The sequence below is a fragment of the Mirounga leonina genome, unplaced genomic scaffold, assembly GCF_011800145.1.
Source record: "Mirounga leonina isolate KUSES-001 unplaced genomic scaffold, KU_Mleo_1.0 Mir_454, whole genome shotgun sequence".
Classification (NCBI taxonomy): Eukaryota; Metazoa; Chordata; class Mammalia; order Carnivora; family Phocidae; genus Mirounga; species Mirounga leonina.
This window is the reverse complement of record NW_023270763.1, coordinates 14710114-14734532: the sequence shown is the minus strand read 5'-3', so window position 1 is coordinate 14734532 and position 24419 is coordinate 14710114. Positions and strand designations below refer to the sequence as shown.

Genomic DNA, 24419 nt, shown 5'->3' with positions numbered 1-24419 from the left:
TTCCCCCCTCCAAAGCCTTGTTTACTTTGATTCTAATAGTTTTAACAGGTTGGTAATCGGAACCCCCCCCCCCCCCCCCCCCCCCCCGCCTTTTTTTTTTTTTAAATGCACAGCTCTCCCAGCCTTAGTGGGGAGTCAGCGCTGGTAAGAGAAACCAAAAACTTGTGCTGCAGCGCCACCTTCTGGAAGATAAAAGGAAGGCTTCCAATTACCAACCTGTTAAAACTATTAGAATCAAAGTAAACAAGGCTTTTACCTAAATAAGAAAGGTGTTTGCTGCTTTGGATGCAGCGGCAGAGGCACTTTTCATGAAACACTATGAAAAATCATGGTTACATGGTATCACAAAAGGAAAATGACAATTTTCTAGTAACCAAACCCCAAAACACAGACTGTTGCAATCTGATACATAATTAAAAACTAGCTATTATGATGAAATTCAACAAGCTACAAGAAAACTTAGAAAGGCAATACAGTGATCTCAGGAATAAAATTAATGAATAGAAGGAATACTTTACCAAAGAGATTGAAATTCTAAAGAAGAACCAAACAGAACTCTGGAGCTGAAAAACTCAATAAATGAAGTGAAGAATGCATTTAGAAAGCATTAGAAACAGAGCAGATCAGATGGAAGAGAGAATTCACGAGCTGGAAGATAGGAATCTAGAAATGACTCAGGTGGAAGAGGAGAGAGAACTAAGATTTTAAGAAAATAAAGAAACCCTGTGAGTTTCTCCATTAGGGGAGTCCACATTAGATGAATGGGTATATACCGGAGGAATAAGAGAGAGAGAAGGGAGCAGAGAGCATATTTAAAGAAATAATAGCTGAGAACTTCCCAAACCTGAGGAAAGAACTGGACATACAAGTCCACAAAGCTAATAAAACACTTATCTCAATGTGAAAAGACCTTCTTTAAGACACGTTATATTAAAACTGCAAAAGTCAATGGTAAAGAATTTTAAAGGCAGCTGGGGGAAAAAGACAATAACTTACAAAGGAACCTGCATTAGGCTATCAGCAGATTTCTCAGCAGAAACTCTACAACCTTGGGAAGAGTGGTGGGATGATTTTTTCAAAATATTGAAAGATAAAAACTGCCTCCCAAGAATATCTGGCAAAGTTATCCTTCAGATATGAAGGAAAGATAAAGGCTTTCCCAGACAAACCAAAACTAAGGGGAGTTCACTACCACTAGACCTGCCTTACAAGATATGTTGCAAGGAGCTCTTCAAGCCGAATTGGGAAGATGAAAGTACACAAAACTCTGATTAAGGTGGTAAATGGACAATTAGAAGACTGTAACCCTTTTTTAGAATAGTATATTAAACTCTTAATTATAGTATAAAGGTTAAAGGAAAAGCATTAAGAAGTTGTGGCTACTACAACTTGGTAACAAAATCACAGCATGAAAAGGTGATTTGTGACATCAAAAATATTGAAGAATAACAATTATCATATGGTTTCATTCACATGTGGAATATAAGGAATAGCACAGAGGGCCATAGGGGATGGGAGGGAAAACTGAATGGGAAGAAATCAGAGTGGGAGACAAACCATGAGAGACTCTGGAATCCGGGAACCAAACTGAGGGTTACAGAAGGGAGGGGGTGGGGGGATGGGGTAGCCTGGGGATGGGCATTAAGGAGGGCACATGCTGTGATGAGCACTGGCTGTTATACGCAACTAATGAACACTACATCAAAAACTAGTGATGTACTGTATGTTGGCTAATTGAACATAATAAAAATTAAAAAATATTGAAGAATTAAAAGGATGGAATTTTTATAGGCAAATCTTGATTTGCTATCAGCAGAAAAAATGACTATTTTATCTAGGAGCTGTTTTTGTAATCCTCATGGTAATCACTAAGCAAAAATGTAGAGCATAGACATGAAACATAAAGAAGAGGGGAGACTGAGCAAATCACCATGGAAAACCACCAACTTACAAAGGTAGAAACAGAAGGAAAAAGAAACAATGGGAAAGCAAAAGATAAAATGGCAGTAGTAAATCATTACATATCAGTAATCACCCAAAATGTAAATGGATAGAACCCACCAGTCACAGGGCACAGAGTGGCTGAATGGATTAAAACAAAAAACCCCACAAGACTCAACTATATGCTGCCTATAGAAGACTTTTTTCAGCTCTAAAGACACCTACAGGCACATAGTGAAAGGATGGAAGATGACAGTCCAAGCAGATGGAAATCAAAAGGAGGTAGATGGGGCAGTACCTGTATCAGACAAAATAGACTCCAAGCCAAAAAGGATAACAAGAGACAAAGAAGGTCATTATATAATGATAAGTGAATCCGTACATCAAGATGATAGAACACTTGTAAATATATACAGTTCTAATACCCAAGCACTGAAATATATTAAGCAAATACTAAGAGAGCTTGAGCTATAAATCAATAATACAATAATAGTAAAGGACCCAAATACCCCACTATCAGCAATGGACGGATCAGGAAATCATTCAGACAGGAAATCAATAAGTAAACATTAGAATTGAACCACACTTTAGAACAAATGGACTTAACAGACATATATAGAACATTCCAAAATAAATAACTCAATTTAGCAACAAAAAACAATCTGATTGGAAAATGGGCAGAAGAACTAAATAGGCATTTTTTTTTTTAAGATTTTATTTATTTATTTGAGAGAGAGAATGAGAGAGGGAGAGCATGAGAGGGGGAGGGGCAGAGGGAGAAGCAGACTCCCTGCCGAGCAGAGAGCCCGATGCGGGACTCGATCCCGGGACTCCAGGATCATGACCTGAGCCGAAGGCAGTCGCTTAACCAACTGAGCCACCCAGGCGCCCTAAATAGGCATTTTTGCAAAGAAGATATCAAAATGGCCAACAGGTGCATGAAAAGATGCTCAGCATCACTCATCATCAGGGAGATGCAAATCAAAACCACAGTGAGATACCACCTCATACCTGTTCAAACGGCTGTTATTGAGAAGACGAGACAACAGGTGCTGGCGAGGATGTGGTGAAAAGGGAACCTTTATACTTTGTTGGTGGGAATGTAAGTTGATGCAACCACCATGGAAAAGAATATAGAGGAATATGGAGGTTTCTCAAAAAATTAGAAATAGACCTACCATATGACCCAGCAACTCCACTTCTGGATATATACCCAAAGAAAATGAAAACAGGATTTTGATGAGTTATATGTACTTCATGTTTATTGCAGCATTATTCACATTAACCAAGATATGGAGACAACCCAAATGCCCATCAACAGATGAAGAGATAAAAGAAGTGTGGTACATATACACAATGAAATATTATTCATCGATGAGAAAGGAGGATATCCTGCCATTTGCAACAACTTGGATGGACCACATTATGGTATGCAAGTCAGAGGAAGACAACAAGTACCAAATGATATCACTTGTATGTGGAATCTCAAAAAGTTAATTTGTTAAAAAAAAAAAAAAAGTAAAATGGTGGTTACCAGGGAATGACGGAGGGTGGAGTTTAAGGGTACAAACTTGTTACAAGTAGTAAATAACCTGTTAGAGACCTAATGCACAGTATAATGAATATAGATAATAGTATTGTACTAGGGGTGCCTGGGTGGCTCAGATGGTTGAGCGTCTGCCTTTGGCTCAGGTCATGATCCCAGGGTCCTGGGATCGAGCCCCGCATCGGGCTCCCTGCTCAGCGGGAAGCCTGCTTCTCCCTCTCCCACTCCCCCTGCTTGTGTTCCCTCTCTCGCTGTGTCTCTCTCTGTTAAATAAAGAAATAAAATCTTAAAAAAAAAAAATAGTACTGTACTAAATTATGTAGTAGATAAATGTTACATTGACAGTCATATCACAGTATATAAATGTAACATGCTGTACACCTTAAACTTACACAGTGTCACATGTCCAATTTATTCAGTAAAAAAGACACTACTGTTTGTAAAAAGAATGATCATACACATCCAGGCACACACAAAGTCAGTTTAAAATTTAGCATCATAGGAAATCAGAGAATTGGTTAAAATTGGCTACTGGGCAATAATAAAACCAATGACATTGTCACAAGGATAGCTAAAATACTACTTTTTAAAGTTGTATATAAAAAGATAAAGTTAAAAGGGAAACGTTTTTAAAATGCCAGTGTATAAATTCTGTATGGGTTACCATTCCTTTTTAAACACTTTTGTTAGGTTTAAAACCCCTGGGTTTTCAGATGGCGCATGAGGGAGAAGTTGCGATAGAGAGGTGTTGGGATTTATATACGTACAACATATACAAAAAGGGAGTCTATCCCAAATTTGAGGTGTATATGTGTAAAAAGAATGAAATCTGCCAGAAGTGGGATGTAGGTAATTCTCTGTGAAATGATGATGATCATTGTTTGCTCCTGCGAATGCTCACGGACTGAAGAAAATTACAGAGGGGTAAATAAGCTGTGTCCAGCAAAATGCCTGGCACATAGTGAACATTCAGGAATTGTTCTTGGGTCTGTCTTCCCCACTCTGTCTGGTGAACCTCCTCTTGTCAGTGGGGGGATCATGATACAACACAATGTCCATACTGGTCTTGACTGCCGTCAGTGAAAAATGGGATACAAAGGCATTGATTAAACCAGTCTTTTAGTATTGACACTGGTAAATTGGAAGGGAGGCAAAGAGGAAGAAGTGAAGTGGCAAGAACCCGGGAATAGGAAATGAGCAGATTTCTCTGATGTTGAACACAAGAGTTTAAAAAAATGGAAGGATACACCCTGTGAGGAGTACTCAAGAAAGAAAGAGTGCTCAGAAAAGGGAAGTTCCTTTTTTCGCTTTTTAAATCATTCTTTAAGTTCCTGTATCAAGGGTGCCATGGTTCAGGGGAGTGCATCCCTTCTTTAGTTATGTTTAACTGGGCAAAGGAGAGAATATGTGGGAAGTAGCCATTTTAGGTTTGGACCTCAAAGAGTTGGCATATCTTGGTTGTTTATTGAAATAACCCAAAAGCTGAGATCGACGGTTATTGCTAAGATCAACATACTATTGCTAGGATCTGAGAAGAATTTCTGATAATTGATACCCTAAGAGAAGTGGATTGAAGAACATAATGTTTAGGTGTACCTTTCTTTAATGCAGAGGGGTCCTACTGGTGTGGCAATAATATATAAGCCCAGTTGTTAGGAGTCCTAAATATAAGGTAACTTTCCTACCCCAACATTTCCCCAAAGAATGATGTGAATAGTTCATAAAAAAGTTAAAAGAAGAGCACTGAGATTTGACATAGCAGATACTAAGATGTGTTATAAAACTATGAGTTTCAAATACTCTGGACTGTACAGTAGTGAAACAAAATAGTCCTGAGGTGCCCCTACTTTTAAGCTAATATTTTCCTGACCTGAGACCTCTTTGAGTTGAGCTAAGTGCTCTCTCACTTTAACCCATTGGCCCAAGAGAAAATGGAAAGAGAAATACTTCTCTAAGTACAGATCATACTGTTTTATTTCCATGAATTCGGAGGAATCCAGATACCAATTGTCTCTGGTGTCTTAGTTTCTTTCAGAAAAACAAGGCAATAGATTTATGAATATAGCACAGAGACCATGAATTTTGGGAGTTACCCCTAATGTTTATATTGCTAATTCTGTACAGCAGGTCAGCTCATTCAGTTGAGCTATCAAGTGAACATCTTGCAACCATTTTTCATTGAGCATGCTCTGGAAGTAATAATGCACTCTGGGTAGTTGGTGGTTTACTAAGTTTTTTTTTTTTTTAATTAAAAATTTTTTTTCCTAAATTACTGTAGTACTGCCCATACTTTGATACGTTCTAAGGAGATTCTTGACTTTGCCAGTTGGCCTTCCCTTGACCCACACGCAAGTGTATATTCAGACTACTTGCCTTTTCATGATACTTAACTTTTCCTTAAGAGAATTTCAGTCTCCCCTCTAGCTGCAAAGTATGTGGCTTTTTGCTGACAGTTCTCCCACCAAGGGGAGTTTTTACAGTGAGTGGTCCTCAAGGATTATGGAGGATAGAAGCTAACACCTTGGGCAAATGAGAAAGCTAATAAAAGCTACCAGAATATGTAAGACACTTAGTATTAATAATAGGACTGGTAGTGATTGGACCATAAAAGCCTTTTCTCTTGAGGAAAGGCCCTCTTAATTCCATAAAAACAAGTGGTTTTATAGTCATATTTTTGGCAGGCATATATCTCTGCGATGTTGTAGCATCTTATCAGTTATCTTTTCTTGTAATCACTCATCTTAAAACTGAGTCACTCAAACTAACAACTGTTTATTTAGCTCATAATTCTGGGTCAGCGGGGAGACCTTTTGATCTTGCCTGGCTTTGCTGGTCTCAGTGTTGTTCATGTGTCAGTTGGCAGATCTGCTGGGCTGGCTGGTTTATCTGGCCATGGCTGGGACAACTGGGGCCTCTATTCATGTAGCGTCTTATTTTCCAGTAAGCTAGCCTGAACTTCATCCCAGCGGCAGGATTTCAGAGAGCAGCACGAGAGGGTGAGCTTCAATGCATAAGCATCATTTGAGCATCTGCTTGTGTCATACTTGCTCACTCCCATTGGCCAAAGCAAGTCCCAGCTAAGAGGGCACCGCCAGCTGCAGGGCAAGGGGACATGGATATAGGGAGGGGAGGAATTTATGGCCATGTTTGATAGTCCACTATATAGCACAAGAGGCAAGAGGCTGTAGTGGTCCAGGAGGATAACCTCAAACCACTGGGACTCCTTATTTTTTAGGAACTCAGTTGAAAAAAAAAAAGATAATTTTATGGGATGGCTGGAGGGTCGTTAGACCAAAGGTTTCAAATTGGTAGTTGATCACAAGTAGATTTTTATTTGCCCACACCATGTTTAAAAGCTTGTTTGTTTTTTGAGCCAACAGTTAACATCCAGAGCTTTTGCATAGAATCTGAATTTCTGACTTTTGGAAAAGACAACCTGGCAAAACTTGTTAAAAGCCAAGTATAAAGTGCTGTTTTTACAATACCAGAACACTTCACTCTTACCTGGTTTTCTTATTCATTGTACTCTGACACCAGATGTATGGGTTTTTCCACACCAAGCAATTCTCCAGTTCTCTTCGGACACCAGCTGGGTGTCCTACAATTCAGTTCAGTTATGACGCTATCTGGAGTTAGTGCAGACTGTTAGCTTCGGGGCCCAGTCTCACAAGACTGCCCCCACTTCAGATACCAGGCACAGTCCCAGATTGCACCTGTATTTCTGACCCACCAGCTATAGATTGGGACTTCCCCTGACTCCCTCCTCCAGTTCAGTAATGTGCTAGAACAGCTCGCAGAAATCAGGGAAAACCATTTACTTATAAAGGATACAACTCAGGAATAGCCAAATGGAAGAGATGCATGGGACACAGTATGGGGGAGGGGCGCTATACTTCCATCCCGTCTCCAGGCACACTACCCCCCCCCCCCCCCCCCCCCCCCCCCCCCGGTTTTCCCCCCCCCTGGAAGCTTTCAGCCCCCCATAACGTAGAGGGCTTTTGGAGGTTCCATTACATGAGGCAGGATTGATTTAATCTTTGTCAGTTGGTGATTAGCTCAACCTCCGGTCTGTCTCCCTCCCTGGAGGTTGGGGGGTGGTTCTGAAAGTTCCAACTCTTTGATCACATGGTTGGTTCCTCTGGCAACCAGCCCCTATCTGAAGCTGTCTAGGGGCCCATCGGGAGTCACCTCATTAATAAAGTAAATATTTTTGGTTGAAGGGGGCTATTATGGATCACAAAAGATGCTTCTCTCACCTCTGTCACTCAGGAAATGCCAAGGGTTTTAGGAACTCTATGCCAGGAACTAGGCATAAGTAAATCTATCTTACTATACAATATCACGCCAAGTAATGGTTATCTTTTCGGTGAAGCCTGTGGTTTTCAGCTTGCCAGACTGTTCCCCATTTTGTTGTCTCCTCCACCATAAGGCTGAGTGTCACCTGCCACTTGTCAGAGGAGTTGCACTGTTCATTCTCTTATAGCAGAGAAGTTTCTGTCACCATTTCTAACAAATACGAAATGATGAAAGGTACCACATGGTCAAGGAAAATGGAAGCATATCGCTTTGAGTAAGGAAAGAATATTCTTGCGTGTTTCATATGCAGTCTGTGTTTTGGTGTCTAAAGAACTTTCTCCTTTAAAAGTGGCTTGCTTGACTCACACTCTATCCTTGGCCCCTAATCCTTGTTCTAATTCTGTACGGTCTGTGTTTGCATTCAGCCCTGCCATCAGAGAGGTCCATCACACCATTATTCTACTAGCGCATGCCATGTTATTCCTTCTTATAAATTGTTCTGGGCTGTGAGGCCAGTGCCCTACAGGAGACACCTTGTTAAAAGCAGACCGCTGAAAGTCATCATGTTGTAAGGTCATGAAGTTGTTGAGAGTGATGTTCTACAACACTGAGTAGTTTCTTCTCTCTGAGGACTCGCAGAGAACCAACTGGTTTCTTCTTCTTTGTGGACATTTGAAACCTATGACGATGTCTCCCTTTTTATGAGTGTTTTAGAGTTTAGAGGCTCTTCGTAGACTTTGCGTAGCTCTTTGTAGGCTGACATATGCTCTTAGCTTCATCTTGAGTCCCCCTTTTATCATTATTTTCATATCTGTTTGTTTTATGTTATTTTTAAGTTTACATTTAAAATCTAATTTTTTCTTTTTTGGTAAATATTATTGATGTACAGCTTTCTGTGTGCTAGCAGTTGGTCATAAGAAGACAGAACTATGTTCCATATTTAACTGTGACACATTAGCACTTAACTTCCCAGACCTCCCCACCTCCACCACGTTTGTCCCTTTATTTTGAGCACCTTCTTCTGAAGCTATGTGTGAACTTCACTCTCTTTGTTTTGCTTCTTCCATCAGTATTTCTGTTACTTTGTTTGCTGTGTTTTGTTTTCTTTAGTTTTTGCTAAGACATTTACCATATGTATTAGAGAACCTCTATAAATTGGATAGCTCTTCATATATTAGATGCTTAGTGAATGTTTGAAGAAATGCATGAGTTTTAATAAAAATAGTTTTCTTGTATTTTTTTAGCTCAAAGTGGTTAGAAAACAGCTTCCAATGAAATGAAGATTATAAATATCACCTGATCCTTTGAATAGAAGCTTTTTTCCCCCTCCCAGCCTGTTTTGTTTGTAGTAAACATGTTAAGTTTAAAATATAGTCTTCTCTTACGTCTATGAATTGATAGAATGCTTTTCAGAAATATGCAAGTCTAGGGGTGCCTGGGTGGCATCTGCCTTTGGCTCGGGTCATGATCCCAGGGTCCTGGGATCGAGCCCCGCGTTGGGCTCCCTGCTCAGCGGGGAGCCTGCTTCTCCCTCTCCCTCTGCCCCTTCTCCCTGCTCATGTTCTCTCTTTCTAGAAAATAAATAAATAAATAAAATCTTTGAAAAAAAAGAAATATGCAGGTCTAGATAGACTAAAAGAAGAGAGAGGAAATACAGTCAGGTGTTAAGAGCTGGGCTCTGGTCTAGAAGAGATCTGGTTTGAATCTTAACTGAATCTCTTGCTATCTTAGTGACACGGGGAAGATAACTTCTCAGGGCCTAGTTTCCTAACCCGTGAACTGATTTTATAATCATGACTGTCTTATAATGGCATTGTGAGTATATGAGATAATACATGAAAACACTTAGAATTTTCACTTTTGGAAAGGTAGGCTAAAAATTTGGTCAAAGTATACTTTAAGACAAGCACCATTACTGGGCGCCTGGGTGGCTCAGTTGGTTAAGACAAGCACCATTACTTGAGGTAAGATAGACATTTCTTAATAAAATTTTTTTTTTAAAGATTTTTTTAATTTATTTATTTGAGAGAGAGAATGAGAGAGAGAGAGAGAGAGCATGAGAGGGGGAGGGTCAGAGGGAGAAGCAGACTCCCTGCCGAGCAGGGAGCCCGATGCGGGACTCGATCCCGGGACTCCAGGATCATGACCTGAGCCGAAGGCAGTCGCCCAACCAACTGAGCCACCCAGGCGCCCTCTTAATAAAATTTTAAACCCACTGGCAACATAAAACAATATAACAATTTAAAACTTGTAAACACAGTAACATAATCTCAACATTGAAAGAACTATGAGGAGAAATAGTAGGTTTTTAAATATGCTTCTCTCAAACTGTTAAGCAAATTAAAATCAATAGCAGTAGTGAAGATTTGAACAACTAAATCAACAAATTTAGCCTATATTACAGAAATAGAGTATCCAGAAACTTTGGAATATAATTTTCTTCAGGAGCATGAACTTGCTTGCAGACTAATTACCTAATGGCCATTAAGCAAGTTTCAACAAAGTATTGAAATCATATAGAGCATGATATCTGAACATGCTGGAATTAAACTATAAATCAACACAAAAAGATTAATAGAATATTCCAGTATGTTTGTAATTAAAGCAGTGTACTTCTAATTCACTTATGGGTTCAAGAAGAAATCATAATGGATGTTGAAAATATTGTGATGGATAATGATGGGAATAAAAGCAAAACTTATGTGATAGATGTCAGCAGGAATAACAGAGTACATACAGACTTTCAAAACCTGGTCCTCTATAAAAACAATGAGAACAGTAGCAAAAATTGTCAGAATCAACTTTTGCTTAACCAAAGGTACACAACACTCTGAGGAGCATTTATTCTAGAAAAATGGTTGAATCCCAATAGGAACAGTAAGCTTTGTGATATGTTAATATGTGCTGTTTCATGTCCTAAGCTTCATGGTGTCTTAATATGTGCTATTCCATCCCAACTCCCCCAGCTCTGCAGTAGCCTTAGACCTAATAGCTTATAGTCATAGTAAAAACCAGCAGCCTGGCAGCGGGGAGGGGGCAAAACAGAGTGGGAACTACTTCAGAGTCCCATTTCCAGAGAACTGTCATTATGTGGGTTATGTGACAGTTCCCTGGAACCCCTTACGCACAGGGGTGGTCTTTATTTGAAGTGACTCACATTCTGTCCAGGGAAAAAGCTGTTCTCTGGGGTGTTTCTCGGTATCGGCAGTTATTGGCAATCGTTTAACTTCACAACGTCCTGAGGCAGCAGTAATGGTTGGGGCAAACAAGAAGCTGACTAAAGAAATTAAAAGGAAAAGCTGGGAATGAGATGTTCATAGGGGACTTTGAAAAGCTCCAGTGTATTCTTGGGAAGCTAGAAGCTAGCCCGTGGGCAGGGTGGGCATGCCAGAGAAGACTTGACAAGGCTTTATGCTCTCACTCCTGCTGCCTGATGTTGATGTCTTGAGCAAGCAGACAGTGAGAACTGAGGCAGAGTTGTCAACTGTCTGCCTAGGCATTGAAGGCATGCCCCAACATACACAGAACCCTCAGCAAAGTCTGGGAGCCTTACTGGTTGAAGGCATTTAAGAATATTTCTGGCCAATCATTAGCATACTACTAAGCTAACCAAACAGGCTGAACACAAGAAAGAATACAGAATTTGCCAAAGGACTTCAGTAACAACAAAAACAGCAACAAACAAATAAAACAGCAACCCTGGGTTGGGAGGTATCTGATATGCAGAGTTGCACATAATATTATTTAAAATGAAATAGACAAAGAAGTGAGAATATGGCCCATACACAGGGAAGAAAACAGCTAATGGAAACTTTTTTTTTTTTTTAAGATTCCACATTTAAGTGAGTTCATGCAGTATTTGTCTTTCTGTGTTTGGCTTATCTCACTTAGCATAATGTCCTCCAGGTTCATCGGTCATGTTGCAAATGACAGAATTTCCTTTTTTCTCATGGCTGAATAATATGGCATTTTCTTTATCCATTCATCTGTTGATAGACACGTTTTCATGTCTTGGCTATTGTAAATAATGCTGCATTAAACGTGGGGATGCAGACATCTTTTCAAAATACTGATTTCATTTCCTTTGGATAAATACCCAGAAGTGGGATTGCTGCATCATATGGTAGTTCTATTTTTAATTTTTTGAGGAGCCTCCATAGTGACTATACCAATTTACATTCCCACCAGCAGTGCACAAGGGTTCCCTTTTCTCTGTACATCCTCTCCAGCACTTGTTATCTCTTGTCTTCTTGATAATAGCCATTCTAACAGAGGTGAAGTTTTATGATATTTTGATTTACATTTCCTTGCCGATGAGTGATGTTGAGCTCCTTTTCAAGTACCTGTTGGCCATTTGCATGTCTTCTTTGGAAAAATGTCTATTCTAGTCCATTGCCCATTTTTAAAAATCAGATTAGGTTGTTTTGCTCTTCAGTTGTAGGAGTTCCTTATGTATCTTAGATATTAAACCTGAATCATATATGATTTGCAAATATTTTCTTCCATTCTGTAGGTTGCCTTTTTTATTTTGTTGATCATTTCTTCTGTTTTACAGAAGCTTTTTAATTTGATGTAGTTCCACTTGTTTATTTTTGTTTTTGTTGCTTGCACTTTTGGTGTCATATTCAAAAAACTGTTGCCAAGACCTATGCGAAGGACCTTTTCCCTATATTTTCTTCTAGGAGTTTTATAGTTTTGGGTCTTACATTTAAGTCTTTAATCCATTTTGACTTAATTTTTGTGAGTGATATAATATAGGGGTCCAATTTCATTTTTTGTATGTGAATATCCAGTTTTCCCAGGACCATTTAGTGAAGAGACTGTCCTTTCCATATTGGGTAATCTTGGCTCCCTTGTCAAATATTAGTTGACCATATATACATAGGTATATTTCTGGATTCCTATTCTGTTTTCATTTGTCTGTTTGTTTTAGCGTTGTTAATGTTTTTTTTGTTTGTTTGTTTTAAGGTTTTATTTATTTCTTTGACAGAGAGAGACACAGCGAGAGAGGGAACACAAGCAGGGGGAGTGGAAGAGGGAGAAGCAGGCTTCCTGCCAAGCAGGGAGCCCGATGCGGGGCTCGATCCCAGGACCCTGGGATCATGACCTGAGCTGAAGGCAGATGCTTAATGACTGAGCAACCCAGGCGCCCCTAGTGTTGTTAATGTTTTAATGTTGTTTCAGTATTAGTGTTAATACCATACTGTTTTTATTACTATAGCTTTGTATTATAGTTTGAAATCAGGAAGTATGATGCTTCCCACTTTGTTCTTTTTTTCCTCAGGATTGCTTTGGCTATTTGGTTCTGTAGAAGTTTAGGATTCTTTTTTCTATTTCTGTAAAAAGTGCATTGGAATTTTGGTAGGGATTGCATTGAATCTAAAGATTGCTTTGGGTATTACAGACATTTTCATTTTCACCGTATTAATTCTTCTGATCCATGAACATGGGATGTCTTCCCATTTATTTGTATCTTCAACTTCTTTGATCAATGTTGAGAAGTTCTTGAAACTAATATAACAATATACTTTCTAAGGCTCCATTCCTAGAAAGTGATTCAGTCTTGAGAGAGGCCCAAGAACCTGAGTTTGCAAGTGCTTCTGATGCAGGTAGTCCTGACCGCACTTGGAGAAATACTGCTGTGAGGCTTGAAATACTGCTCTTGGCTTTCTTTGACAAAGGACTAGCCAGCACTGTTTGTGAACTGACCATTCTGATGGAGGCATTGTGGTGCAGGGCTGGGGGAACAGGCTCTGGAGTAACATCGTGGCTTGAATGTCATTATTGACACTTGTGGATTGTTGAACAAGCTACTTAACCTTTTGAATCTCAGTTTCATCATGTCTAAAATTGGCAGAAGTGGTTAACTACCTTGTTGTTTTGCTCTGAAGATTTCATGAACTGAAAGAGAAGGCTGAAGCACAGAGCACAGAGCACCCAGCACGTGATGAATACTCAGTCAGTCTTTCCCCTTCATCCTCCTCTTTTCCTCCTAAATTATTTGGCCAGACCTAACAGCCCCAGATTCTGGTTTTAATGGTATTGATGTTTGGACTACTTCGGTTATTTTGTTGTTGTTGTTCGATAGGAGCATCAAACTTACTCTCTCAGCCATTTGATTTCTTGCAAATACAAAATCTCTCTTCCTTTTTTCCTTGCTTTAGAGATTGGTAGGCCTCATTCTACCTTCCAAGCCAATGGCCTGCTAATCTCCACAGAAAGGCAGAAAGGAAGAGGGATTTTTACGTTCAGTTGTCAGTGCATTTGTGTATATGATTGTTCTTTTTTTTTTTTTTTTTTTATTTGACAGAGAAAGACACAGCGAGAGAGGGAACACAAACGGGGAGTGGGAGAGGGAGAAGCAGACTCCCTCCCGAGCAGGGAGCCCGATGCGGGACTCGATCCCGGGACTCCAGGATCATGACCTGAGCTGAAGGCAGTCGCTTAACCAACTGAGCCACCCAGGCGCCCAGTATATATGATTGTTCTTAACTCAGAGATTTAAAATGAGCAGGAGGAAGGATCATCCCAATAATCTTATCAAGATTCATTGGGCATTTTCCCTGGGGATTAGCTTTAGGATTGCATTTCCCTTTTATCTTATTGTCCTTTTTAATTGTTCTCAGCAGCAATGTGAGATTCTCAGACACAAATTATTATCATTATTTTAAGTTTATAACATTCTCTTGCTTTTTGGGAACTAAAATGATGCTATCTCTATATACAATGGTGACAGATAAATGACCATGCTGAGAACCTCATTGCTTGTCCTGGGGAATAGAGGCCAATACTAGGCAGACATAAGATCCTTGAGGCTCAGAAGATTTCTCCAAGGTACTTTTAATGTTTTGAGTCCCTTAGGAATAAGCTCTGTAATTTCTAGGGACTTTTCCTCCTCTTCATGCTTCCTCTGCTCTTTGGTAAGAGATGTATAAACTTCCTTGATCATAGCATCTCAGACATTTAGTGTCGACTAAAATTTCTTATTGGTACTCTTAGTGTCCAGGGCTTCCTTTTTTGCAGATGACGGAGGTTTGTAAAATAACTATGGCCTTTGGAATTTACTGTTCATAATCTTAAGTAGTTATGAAGGCATAGTGAAAAGGTCAAGCCAGTTCCCATTTTGCATTAGGCAGCTTTATGACGAAGTCCTGTAACTATCAGATAATGATAGCCAGCAGTATCCATTAAAACAGTCTCTTCTGTTTTTATTTTTTGTAAAACAAAGTCCAGTTAAGGTAGCATAGCTTGTCTGTTATTAAAGAGGCTCCCAGCAAAAGGGATGATGAGACAGAATGCTGCCATTAACAGTGTGCTCCTGTTTTTCATTTTCAGTAATTCCTGTCCCTTTGCTCAGTAGTGACACAGGATTGAACTTTTAAGGATTCCCTTTGTATGCCAGCGTTGGAGAGGGATTAAAGCAATGACTCTGCCAGTATTTTAATCACTTCTTAACTTTGGTCAGAGCTTCTCCACTTTTAATAACTTTGGGTTTAGACCCTTCTGATTTTTCCATATGTCACTAAGCCAGATCATTATAAGCATTTGTTTGGCCTGCATGTCCTTAAAAGTTAGGTTAGCTCAAGTCAACAATATCAAGTAAAAAGTAGCTTTAAGTACCTGCCTATATGTCTGGATAAAAAAAATACGGTTCTTCCCCTTCAAGGTCTTACATTCAAAGATTGATAAGGCTGATATTGATAGATGCAAAAACATAAAGCACTTTTATGGTGTATTTTATGGCATGTGAATTATATTTCAGTTTTTAAAAGTGCATAGACTTTGAAGCAAAAAAATGCATAAATAAATCCTTGGGGTAAATAAAATTCTGGAATAGTTATAGAAAGTAAATAGTGGGAGAATTTGGTCAAAGCATTATTAAAGGGAAATTTCTTTCTAGTTGCAAATTTATTGAAGAAGATGAATTATGAGACCCATTTGTTTTGTTTTGTTTTTAATTTTATTTATTTGAGAGAGAGAGCATGAGCGGGGGATGGTCAGAGGGAGAAGCAGACTCCTTACTGAGTGGGGAGTCCAATGTGGGGCTTGATCCTGGGACTCTGGGATCATGACCTGAGCGAAGGCAGACGCCTAACTGAGCCACCCAGGCGCCCCTATGAGACCCATTTGAAGGGAGAACAGGGAGGTTTTGGAAAGAATACAGTCTGGACTTAAAGTATAACTGGCAAGTGGTAGAGTAGATAAGAATGAATGACTTTCACGACTTTGCCTTGTTTCATCAACAAGGCAAAGAAAAATAATCTGCAACATACATTTTTCTTGGGGGTTGTCCTCCTTTATAAAGGCTTGGTTGCTGTTTTAGCTCCACATTGCTTAAAGCTTCCTGACCAGGTCATTGTTCGCCCCTGCAAGGCTGGACTTTAAACCCACTCTGGCTCTCCAAGGCATAGGTGAAGCGCTGGTGTGGCTTTGTGCCTTTCAGAGAAGGTGTGCGCTTTTTGGGTTGTTTCTTGTTCCTTAGAAAACTTTCCTCGGTGAATTGAGGACGGGAGGTGGCCTGTCAGCACAGACCCCACGTGGTCGCAGCATTTCAGCTGTATAAAGCTTGAATGGCAGAGTTCATGGGGAAACTCAAGTCTGAGACCCCTTCTAATTGCCCTGGGCTGATGGTGCCTGACCTGAAGCTAGATCTCATTTTGTTTGTTTTCACTAAAAGCCAGTGTTTGAAGAGGGACCAATTTTAAGTAATTGAATGCTTTCAGTTTATTAAGAACGGTGCCCAGTCACTGTTAGAAATAATCAACTGACAGCCCATTCTGTCCCATTACGAAAATCAGTACTTCAGTCCTTTGGGAGAGGTAGAAGCCTGTAGACCCTGTGAAATACTTAATTACCACATCTATTATAGACTGTAAGTTTTACATCACGAAAAACCTGACCCGGGCATAATTTTCCCCCTATTTTTTGTTTTTTTAAATTACAAAGGAACCTCAAACCAGTTACACAGCTGTATGTCAGTGTGGATGCTAGCACCAAAGATAGCCTGAAGAAAATCGACCGCCCACTCTTCAAGGATTTCTGGCAGAGATTCCTCGACAGCTTAAAAGCCTTGGCAGCAAAGGTAAGAATTATGACATCTTTAAAAGAGAGAGAGAGAGAGAGAAAAAGTGGAGAGAGGTTTTTTCCCTTTTCTTTTTAAAGTCATAATAAAAAAAAGAAAACCTTCAACCTTTTTTTAGACTTCCACTTTCATTATTCAATAAATATTTACTGAGCTCTTCTTAAGTTTGTAGCACTCTGCCTTATATGTATAATTTGCCCTTCGTGTATTTAGGGAAAGAGAGACACGCTCCCGAAGTTAATTAATAAAACATGGCAAAGTAGCAGCTCATAGCAGCCCTAGAAGAGGTGCCAGCAAATAGTATATGTTCAAATATGAGGTTGATTTTCTTGACTTTCTAAGACCAAATTTCCTACCCAGTAAGGAACTCAACCTCAGAATGTCCAGATTTCGTCTTTCTCTGCCAACATTTGCCCTTTCTTATGTCTTCTCTTACATCATACTTATTTTCCTATTCTTTTTTTTTTTTTAAAGATTATTTATTTATTTATTTGACAGAGAGAGAGAGACAGCGAAGAGAGGGAACACAAGCAGGGGGAGTGGGGGAGGGAGAAGCAGGCTTCCTGCGGAGCAGAGAGCCGGATGCGGGGCTCCATCCCAGGATCCTGGGATCATGACCTGAGCCGAAGGCAGGTCGACTGAGCCACCCAGGCGCCCTTATTTTCCTATTCTTTTAGACCTCACGTAACCTTCTGATTCTTCTTTTCCATTAACCCCGTATCTTAATAGTTGGTATTTTCTGTTAGTTCTGCCTCTTCTTCTCTTGTAGCAATTCTCCTTTTCTGTCCTCTACTTTGGCCTGCAGTTCTTCACGCTTTACCCAAACATGACAGATAATGAGAATTACTACAGGACCTTGAAAAATTACAGTTTCTTATTCCTAGTGGGATTTGAAAATCTGCATTTTAAGCATCCCAAGTGACTTGATGTGCAGGCCCCATTTGGGACTCATCATCCCAGAAAACCGCCCTCTCTCTCCTTTGCCCAGCGCTTACTTTACCATTCCTAATCCATCCCTGTCTGGCCTCAGGAAGGCGATCGATACTCACTGCCCTGCTTCTGTTGGCATTTTTGCAGATGCGCCCACCACTTTTTTTGAGTCTTTGGTTACCTCCTCAGAGCCTAGATTGTCCTTTCTTTCCATTTCTTTGACTTGTAGAAATTCTATGTGACCTTCAAGGCTCAGCGTCATTGTTACTTTAATTTTGAAGCCTTTTCCAGTGGCAAACAGCTGTCCCTGTCTCCCTTCTTAAGTTTTATATCTATAAACACACATGATCTCTTTTATCTTAGCTTCTCTTCTCCTCAACTGGATTCCTTATTCCTGTCTGAATTCCACACAGACTCTAGCACAGCACATTTAATGGTATTTGAACGTGTTTCTTAAAAGAATGAATGGGTGGAAACTCAACGGTAAGATGTACATACACATTTTCTTGACTGCTCAGATGTTTAAAACTCCCTCTTCCCCCATTTTATGCTGGAGAAGTTAAATCAGTACTTTTTTTGGTGATTTGGCAATTAACACTGACATTATTTAGGCAATGCGAAGTCGGCATTTGGTTTCTGATCTGCCTTGGATTATTTATAAATAATAAAGCTAGGTGGATTATTTATAAAGCTGGCAAGCTGGGTGCTTCGTGGTTCCTAAAATCTCTTTGTCTCTGGACTTCACCCTTAGCTCTATCACTTTTCCCTGTTGCTGAGATAGGAGGTACGTGGCCTATGAGTCAGAATGCGCTTAGATAGAAAGCAGACAGCAGGAACTGGTATCGTCAGACACATCTGAGATTGTTACCTAGGCTGTATTCCGAGTCAGCTGTGGAAGATGAGAAGTGGCATTAGTAGAATGGCTTAATAGCTTCTTTTATTTTTCTTTTGGCCAAAATTTTCCACAAAATGCATTCTTGTCTTGAAGTTACTAGCCTTTACATGTCCGCTTCAATTCTAAGTACTTTGGGTTGACTCATTGAGAGTAATTAGTAACTTAAAGTTCTGCAGTATTTTCTAACCTCTGAGCTTTTTACCTATAACATCATTATTGTGTCCATGTAACTCTGGTTGGAAAAGTTTCCTTGGGCTATTTAAACTATCCGCTGGCAGATGGGGCGCCTGGGTGGCTCAGTTGTGGTTAAGCCTCCATGACTCTTGATCTTGGCTCAGGTCATGATCTCATGGGTCGTGAGTTCCAGCCCCATGTTGGGCTCTGTGCTGGATGTGGAGCCTCCTTTAAAAAAAATGTTAAACTATCTGCTGGATCAACCCAACCACATTCTAACCACTTTGTAGCAATTAGAGTTCGTGTTTCTTATTGTATTGTTTACATTGCCATTTAAGAAGGAAGATCTTTGGCAGGAAGCTGCTCTTAAAAGTTTTCTTAAATTAATTGTAGCTATGTTATTTCCTTCTGAGTATCTAATATTATTTGTATAGTAGATACTATCAAGAAAGGTCTCTTTTACTGCTGTTTAACACCCAAAACTAAAACACTTATGTTCTAACTGTACTTACTAGCTAGCGTCAAACTGTAATCTGGTGTCATTGAGTTTTTAAATAAAAACTTTTAAATAAGAGTGACTTTTAAGATATTTTCATTAGAACATCTATACATCTATACTATTCTCTTTTGTACTTGCTTAGGCTCTTAGTACTTGAGTACTTTTTGTTACTTGTTTTAGGCTTAGCAAGGAAAGGCATTAGAAGAGAAAGAATTTCTTGAACTTTATAAACAGAGAAATTTGATTTGCCCCAAGATTTTCAGCCTGTTTATGAGCTAATGCAACCCAAAGTAGTAGAAGGTAGGAGGATATTCTGTTTTTTGTTGTTTTTTTTTTTACCCTTGGCAAGCATAGTGTTTATACTTCCAGATCTTTATCCTTTGTCAGAATGGTCCGTTTCAAATATGAGGAGAGAAATATATTAGTACTTGAGTATGTGGAGCTAAAAAGCAATTCCATCAAGATAACACAGCAAAAAATGTGTTAGCTTCAGTTTCCGTCCACGATAGCTACTTGTCAAACAGTCCTTTTTTGAAAAAAGAGAGATCCATCTTGTACAAGACAACACTGCCTACCTTTGTGTCTACCTTTGGCAGTAGACTTTTATCAGCAGTGTGACCAGATGTGTTTCTGCTGCCAGCTTGAAGATCCAATAGGATAAGCAATAATAACGATATGCTTGAAACCTCATATTTGAAAAGAAAAAAAAAAGTTTTCTGCATTACACTTTCTTGGATAACAAAAGTGAACATTAGCACTCTTTCTGCGGATGTGAGTGTGCTCTGACCTGATGTTATTGGAGTTATTATTGTTTCATTGTTAAGAAGGGCTTATTGTATGTTGAGATAGCTTTATCTCTAATATTTAGATAAAGCAATATATCCATGTGGCCCACAATTTGCAGATTAAAAAAGCAAACATTTAATATTTGACTTCCTTATCTATGATCGTAAAAACATTACGTGTTCATTGTGGAAATTACTTGGGGGAAGTAAAGAGAAATATAAAGAAGCAAGGAAAGAAGTTTCCTATAAATCCAGGACCTTGAGACAACTACTGCTAACATTTAAAGTACTTCTATTTAATCCTTTGGGGAGAGTGCTTTTTTACATATATCATTCAATTTTATGTGTTGCTTTTTGTTGTTAAACTCAGGTCATAGCCTGTTTCCATGCTACTGATATTTCTGTGTGAACTTCATGTTAAGGACAACTTAGTCTTTCATCTCAGTGTGAGATAATAGAAAGTATTTATATATTGGTTTCTGCACCTAGTTCCTGGCACAGAACTCCTAGGACATTTGTAATTTTCTAAGTGGTAAGAACACAAGGAGCGTCTCTTGTTTTAGTATTTTGTTTGTGACCCCATACTTAACATAGGGCTCCTAAAACCCTTGTAGATTCCTGAGTGATAAGACCACGAGAACCATTGTTGTTCTAATGAGGGGACTCTGGGTGGACTCCTAGGTGGCTCCTAAATTGGGGCTGGTCACCAGAAAGACCAAGCTGATTAGAAGTTTGGAATTTTCTGCAAATTCCCCCCACTCTCTAGAGAGGAGAGAGGGGCTGGAAATGGAGTAAATAATTGATCATACCTATGTGAGGAAGCCTCCATAAAAATCCCAATAGGAGGTTTGGGGAGCTTCCTGGTTGGTGAACAGTTTATACCAGGAGTGTAACACACCCCAGCTCCATGGGGACAGAAGTCCCTGGGCTGGCTCCCAGATCTTACCCTATATATCTCTTCACCTGGTTGTTTATCTGTATCCATTAATAAACTGGTAATTGTGAGTGTTTCCCTGAGGTCTGTAAGCTGCTCTAGCAAATTAACCAAATCTGAAGGGGAAGGTCATGGGACCCTCTGATTTATATGGCCCATTGGTCAGAAGCCTAGGTGACAAGCTAGATTTGTCATTGGCATGTAAAGTGTGCTGTAGTGACAGAAAAGAGTTAAATTGTAGAACACCCAGCTGGTATTGCAGAGAATTGCTTGGTGGGGAAAACCCCTCACACATTTGGTGACCAGAAGTGTTCTGTGTGCATTATCAGTAAGGGAGACCCACAGGAGAGGACACTGGGTTTTCCCCTGGTCACTCAGCTTCCTGATCCTTGGCCAGGAGGGGGATCCAGCAAGAGTGTGTCGTGTTCTGGCACACTTGTTTAATTGTGGGGGCCTGACAGTAAGTCAGGTTCCTGTCTTTTTTTTTAAATAAAGATTTATTTATTTTTTAGAGCAAGAACACCCGAGTGGGGGGAGGGGCAGGGGGAGAAGGAGAGGGAGAGAGAATCTCAAGCAGACTTCCTGGAGCCCCGTGCAGGGCTCAGTCTCACGACCCTGAAATCATGACCTGAGCTGAAATCAAGAGTCGGCTGCTTGACCGACGGAGCCCCCCAGGCACCCCCGGGTTCCTGCCTTTATCACACTTGAGAGGGGGCCTTGGTGCCTCTGCTGCTCGAGTTGCCACACACACGTTTTGTCATTTTTAAACATTTCTAATGTCAGGGACAGCCAGAGATGGCATGTCATATTTAATTGGTAGCATTGTTATTTTCATAAAGGAGCGAGAGAAAATAATTGTGTCTTACAATCTAGAGTATCTTAGATGCAATGAAATAGCATATCTTCTTCCTTCCCTCCTTTTTAGGATGAGCGAGTCTCCCCTCCATCGTTCTGACTCGTTCCCCTGCTTATTGACCTGTTTGACTTCCACCTACCATCACTGATGCCAAAGTTTACTCTTGAGCCTTAGTCCATCTGATTGTGGTCTGGATCTGTTTTTTTTTTTTAAGATTTTATTTATTTATTTGACAGAGAGAGACACAGCGAGAGCAGGAACACAAGCAGGGGGAGTGGGAGAGGGAGAAGCAGGCTTCCCGTGGAGCAGGGAGCCCGATGTGGGGCTTGACCCCAGGACCCTGGGATCATGACCTGAGCCGAAGACAGACGCTTAACGACTGAGCCACCCAGGTGCCCCTGGATCTGTTTTTATTACCATCTTTTCTTAGGCTTTATCTTGCAAGAGCAAGATACCGTCTTCTAACCTGTGAGCCCTCTTCATGGGCACGGGCCTCCCGGGGTGTTGATTCCATCCAGCCTGGGTTTAATGCCACTTTACCCTCCTCCACTTGACTAAAAGGATGTCCTGGTTTTAGCCACTTTTGAAATCAGACCAAGACTGCTGTGCTTGATCTCTCCAGTAGTGTTATCCAAAGCCAGTGTCTACAAACTGACTAGTTCCCTCCAATGCCAGGAAGTCAGGTTTTCTCCAGATCTGACTTTTACCTACACTTGTTTTAGGGAAAGATGAACGTGTTGCATCTTAGGTTCATGTTGAGGCATCAGGTAATCAGGTCAGGCAGGTAATGGCTTAGGCGGCTTGGGGACTCAGCAGTGTTAGAGTATGAACACGTAGATGTGACTGTCATCTCTGTAGCAGCAGGTCGCTGTTGAAGGCAACAAAGGGGATGGAATTGTCCAAGAAGTAGAGGTCTAGGGAGGGCCAAAGAAGGAGCCTTAGGGAAAACAAATTTTGAAGCTTTCGAAATGAGGAGCATAGAGAGAGTGAGTCAGGGAAAAATTTGATAAAGGTGTTGGTGCAATTCCATGCAAGTGTGGTATGTTATATACAATTCAAAGAAACAGTTAGGTTCCAGAAAGATAAAAGGGGAAGGTTAAGGTATGAGGAAAGAGAAACTTGGTTTATCAGTTGGTCTCTAACGACTATGTCAAAAGGAAGTAGACTCTACAGTGTTTTGTGTAGAAGCCGCTGTGTAGTGGGTTGAATGGGAAGAATCAAATGGAGAGAGTGAACAATAGATACTAATGTAATGTATGTATATTAACCTTTTGAACCAAGAGCAACAGTATTATTTAATGAAGGAATTAAAGGTATTCCCTTTTATCAGATAATTGTCTAAGCATATCTGCTAAAAACCAATTTGAAAATAAATATTACTGTAATGAAGAAAATAAGAAGACTCATATGCCACCAGAATTCAAAGATAAAAAACACTATTGCTCCATCTTCCAGATCTATATATCCAGAAAATATTGTGTATCTTCTAGAGTTTTAACTCATGTGTGTATGTATATGTATGTGTATTTTACTTACAAAATGAAACCATACCATACATATTTTTACAACTGTACTTTTTATTTATAATACCACAATTAAAATATTTATTGAAAATATCAACTTCTGTCACCATAGATTAATTTTGCCTATTTTATAATATAACAATTTAATTTTGCCTTTGGCAGCCTTCCCTGACTCCCTCCTTACTCTTCCCTTGTTTATATCCCACAGTGCCTATATCCAGAACCTGAAAGGTCCATGTCTTTTTGCCCACCATGGTATTCCCAGCTTCCATCACGGTGTGACATACAATTGCCACATGATCAGAATGGACTGATCCACTCCCCTCTTGATGTGTATTTAGTAGTTCCCCAATGATTTGTCTTGGTGTGATCGTTACGAGCTTGGGATTCCGAAACAAGACTAAGTTTGAATCGTATCTCCTACCACTTCTTGGCTATGTAGTATCTGACATGGGGCTCAGTTTTCTCATCTGTAAAATGGGATTAATAACAGTGCCTACCTCATAAGGTCTAGTTAGAAACATCTAAAAACATCATGGAGTGCTTGTGTTTAAATTTTAAAATATAATGCCCTCTATCACCGATCTTGTACATGGGATTGATTTTGGACATTTTAAAAGATACAGTAAGATGGTAAATACCAACATAACCATCATCTAGTTTAAGAAATAAAATATTATAAATTCAGTTGTAGTCCCTGTGAACCTCTTTTCTATTATATTTCCTTTCCTCTCTTTCAGAGGTAATCAGTATCTATTTTGTGTTTATCATTCCATGCTATTTTTATATTTCTATATTTACAACTCCATAAATAGCTGTTTTCCATATAATAAAACTGTATATAATAGTATCATCCTATAAATATCATTTTGCAACTTGTCCTTTTTTTTGACCATTAAAAAAAAAATAAAATTGACTATTTTAACTATTTTTACATGGACAGTTCAGTAGCATTAAA

At 39.7% G+C, this 24419-nt stretch overlaps 1 protein-coding gene across 3 annotated transcripts in view; it reads left to right on the top strand.

Moving 5' to 3' along the window:
• LOC117999523 (S-adenosyl-L-methionine-dependent tRNA 4-demethylwyosine synthase TYW1) overlaps nt 1-24419 on the top strand; it is a 206348-nt gene that overhangs the window by 106883 nt on the left and 75046 nt on the right. For all 3 annotated transcript variants that reach the window (XM_034988723.1, XM_034988724.1, XM_034988722.1), the window contains one exon: nt 16730-16865. In XM_034988723.1, coding sequence (XP_034844614.1) covers nt 16730-16865 — 136 coding nt within the window. The remainder of the gene's footprint in view (nt 1-16729; nt 16866-24419) is intronic.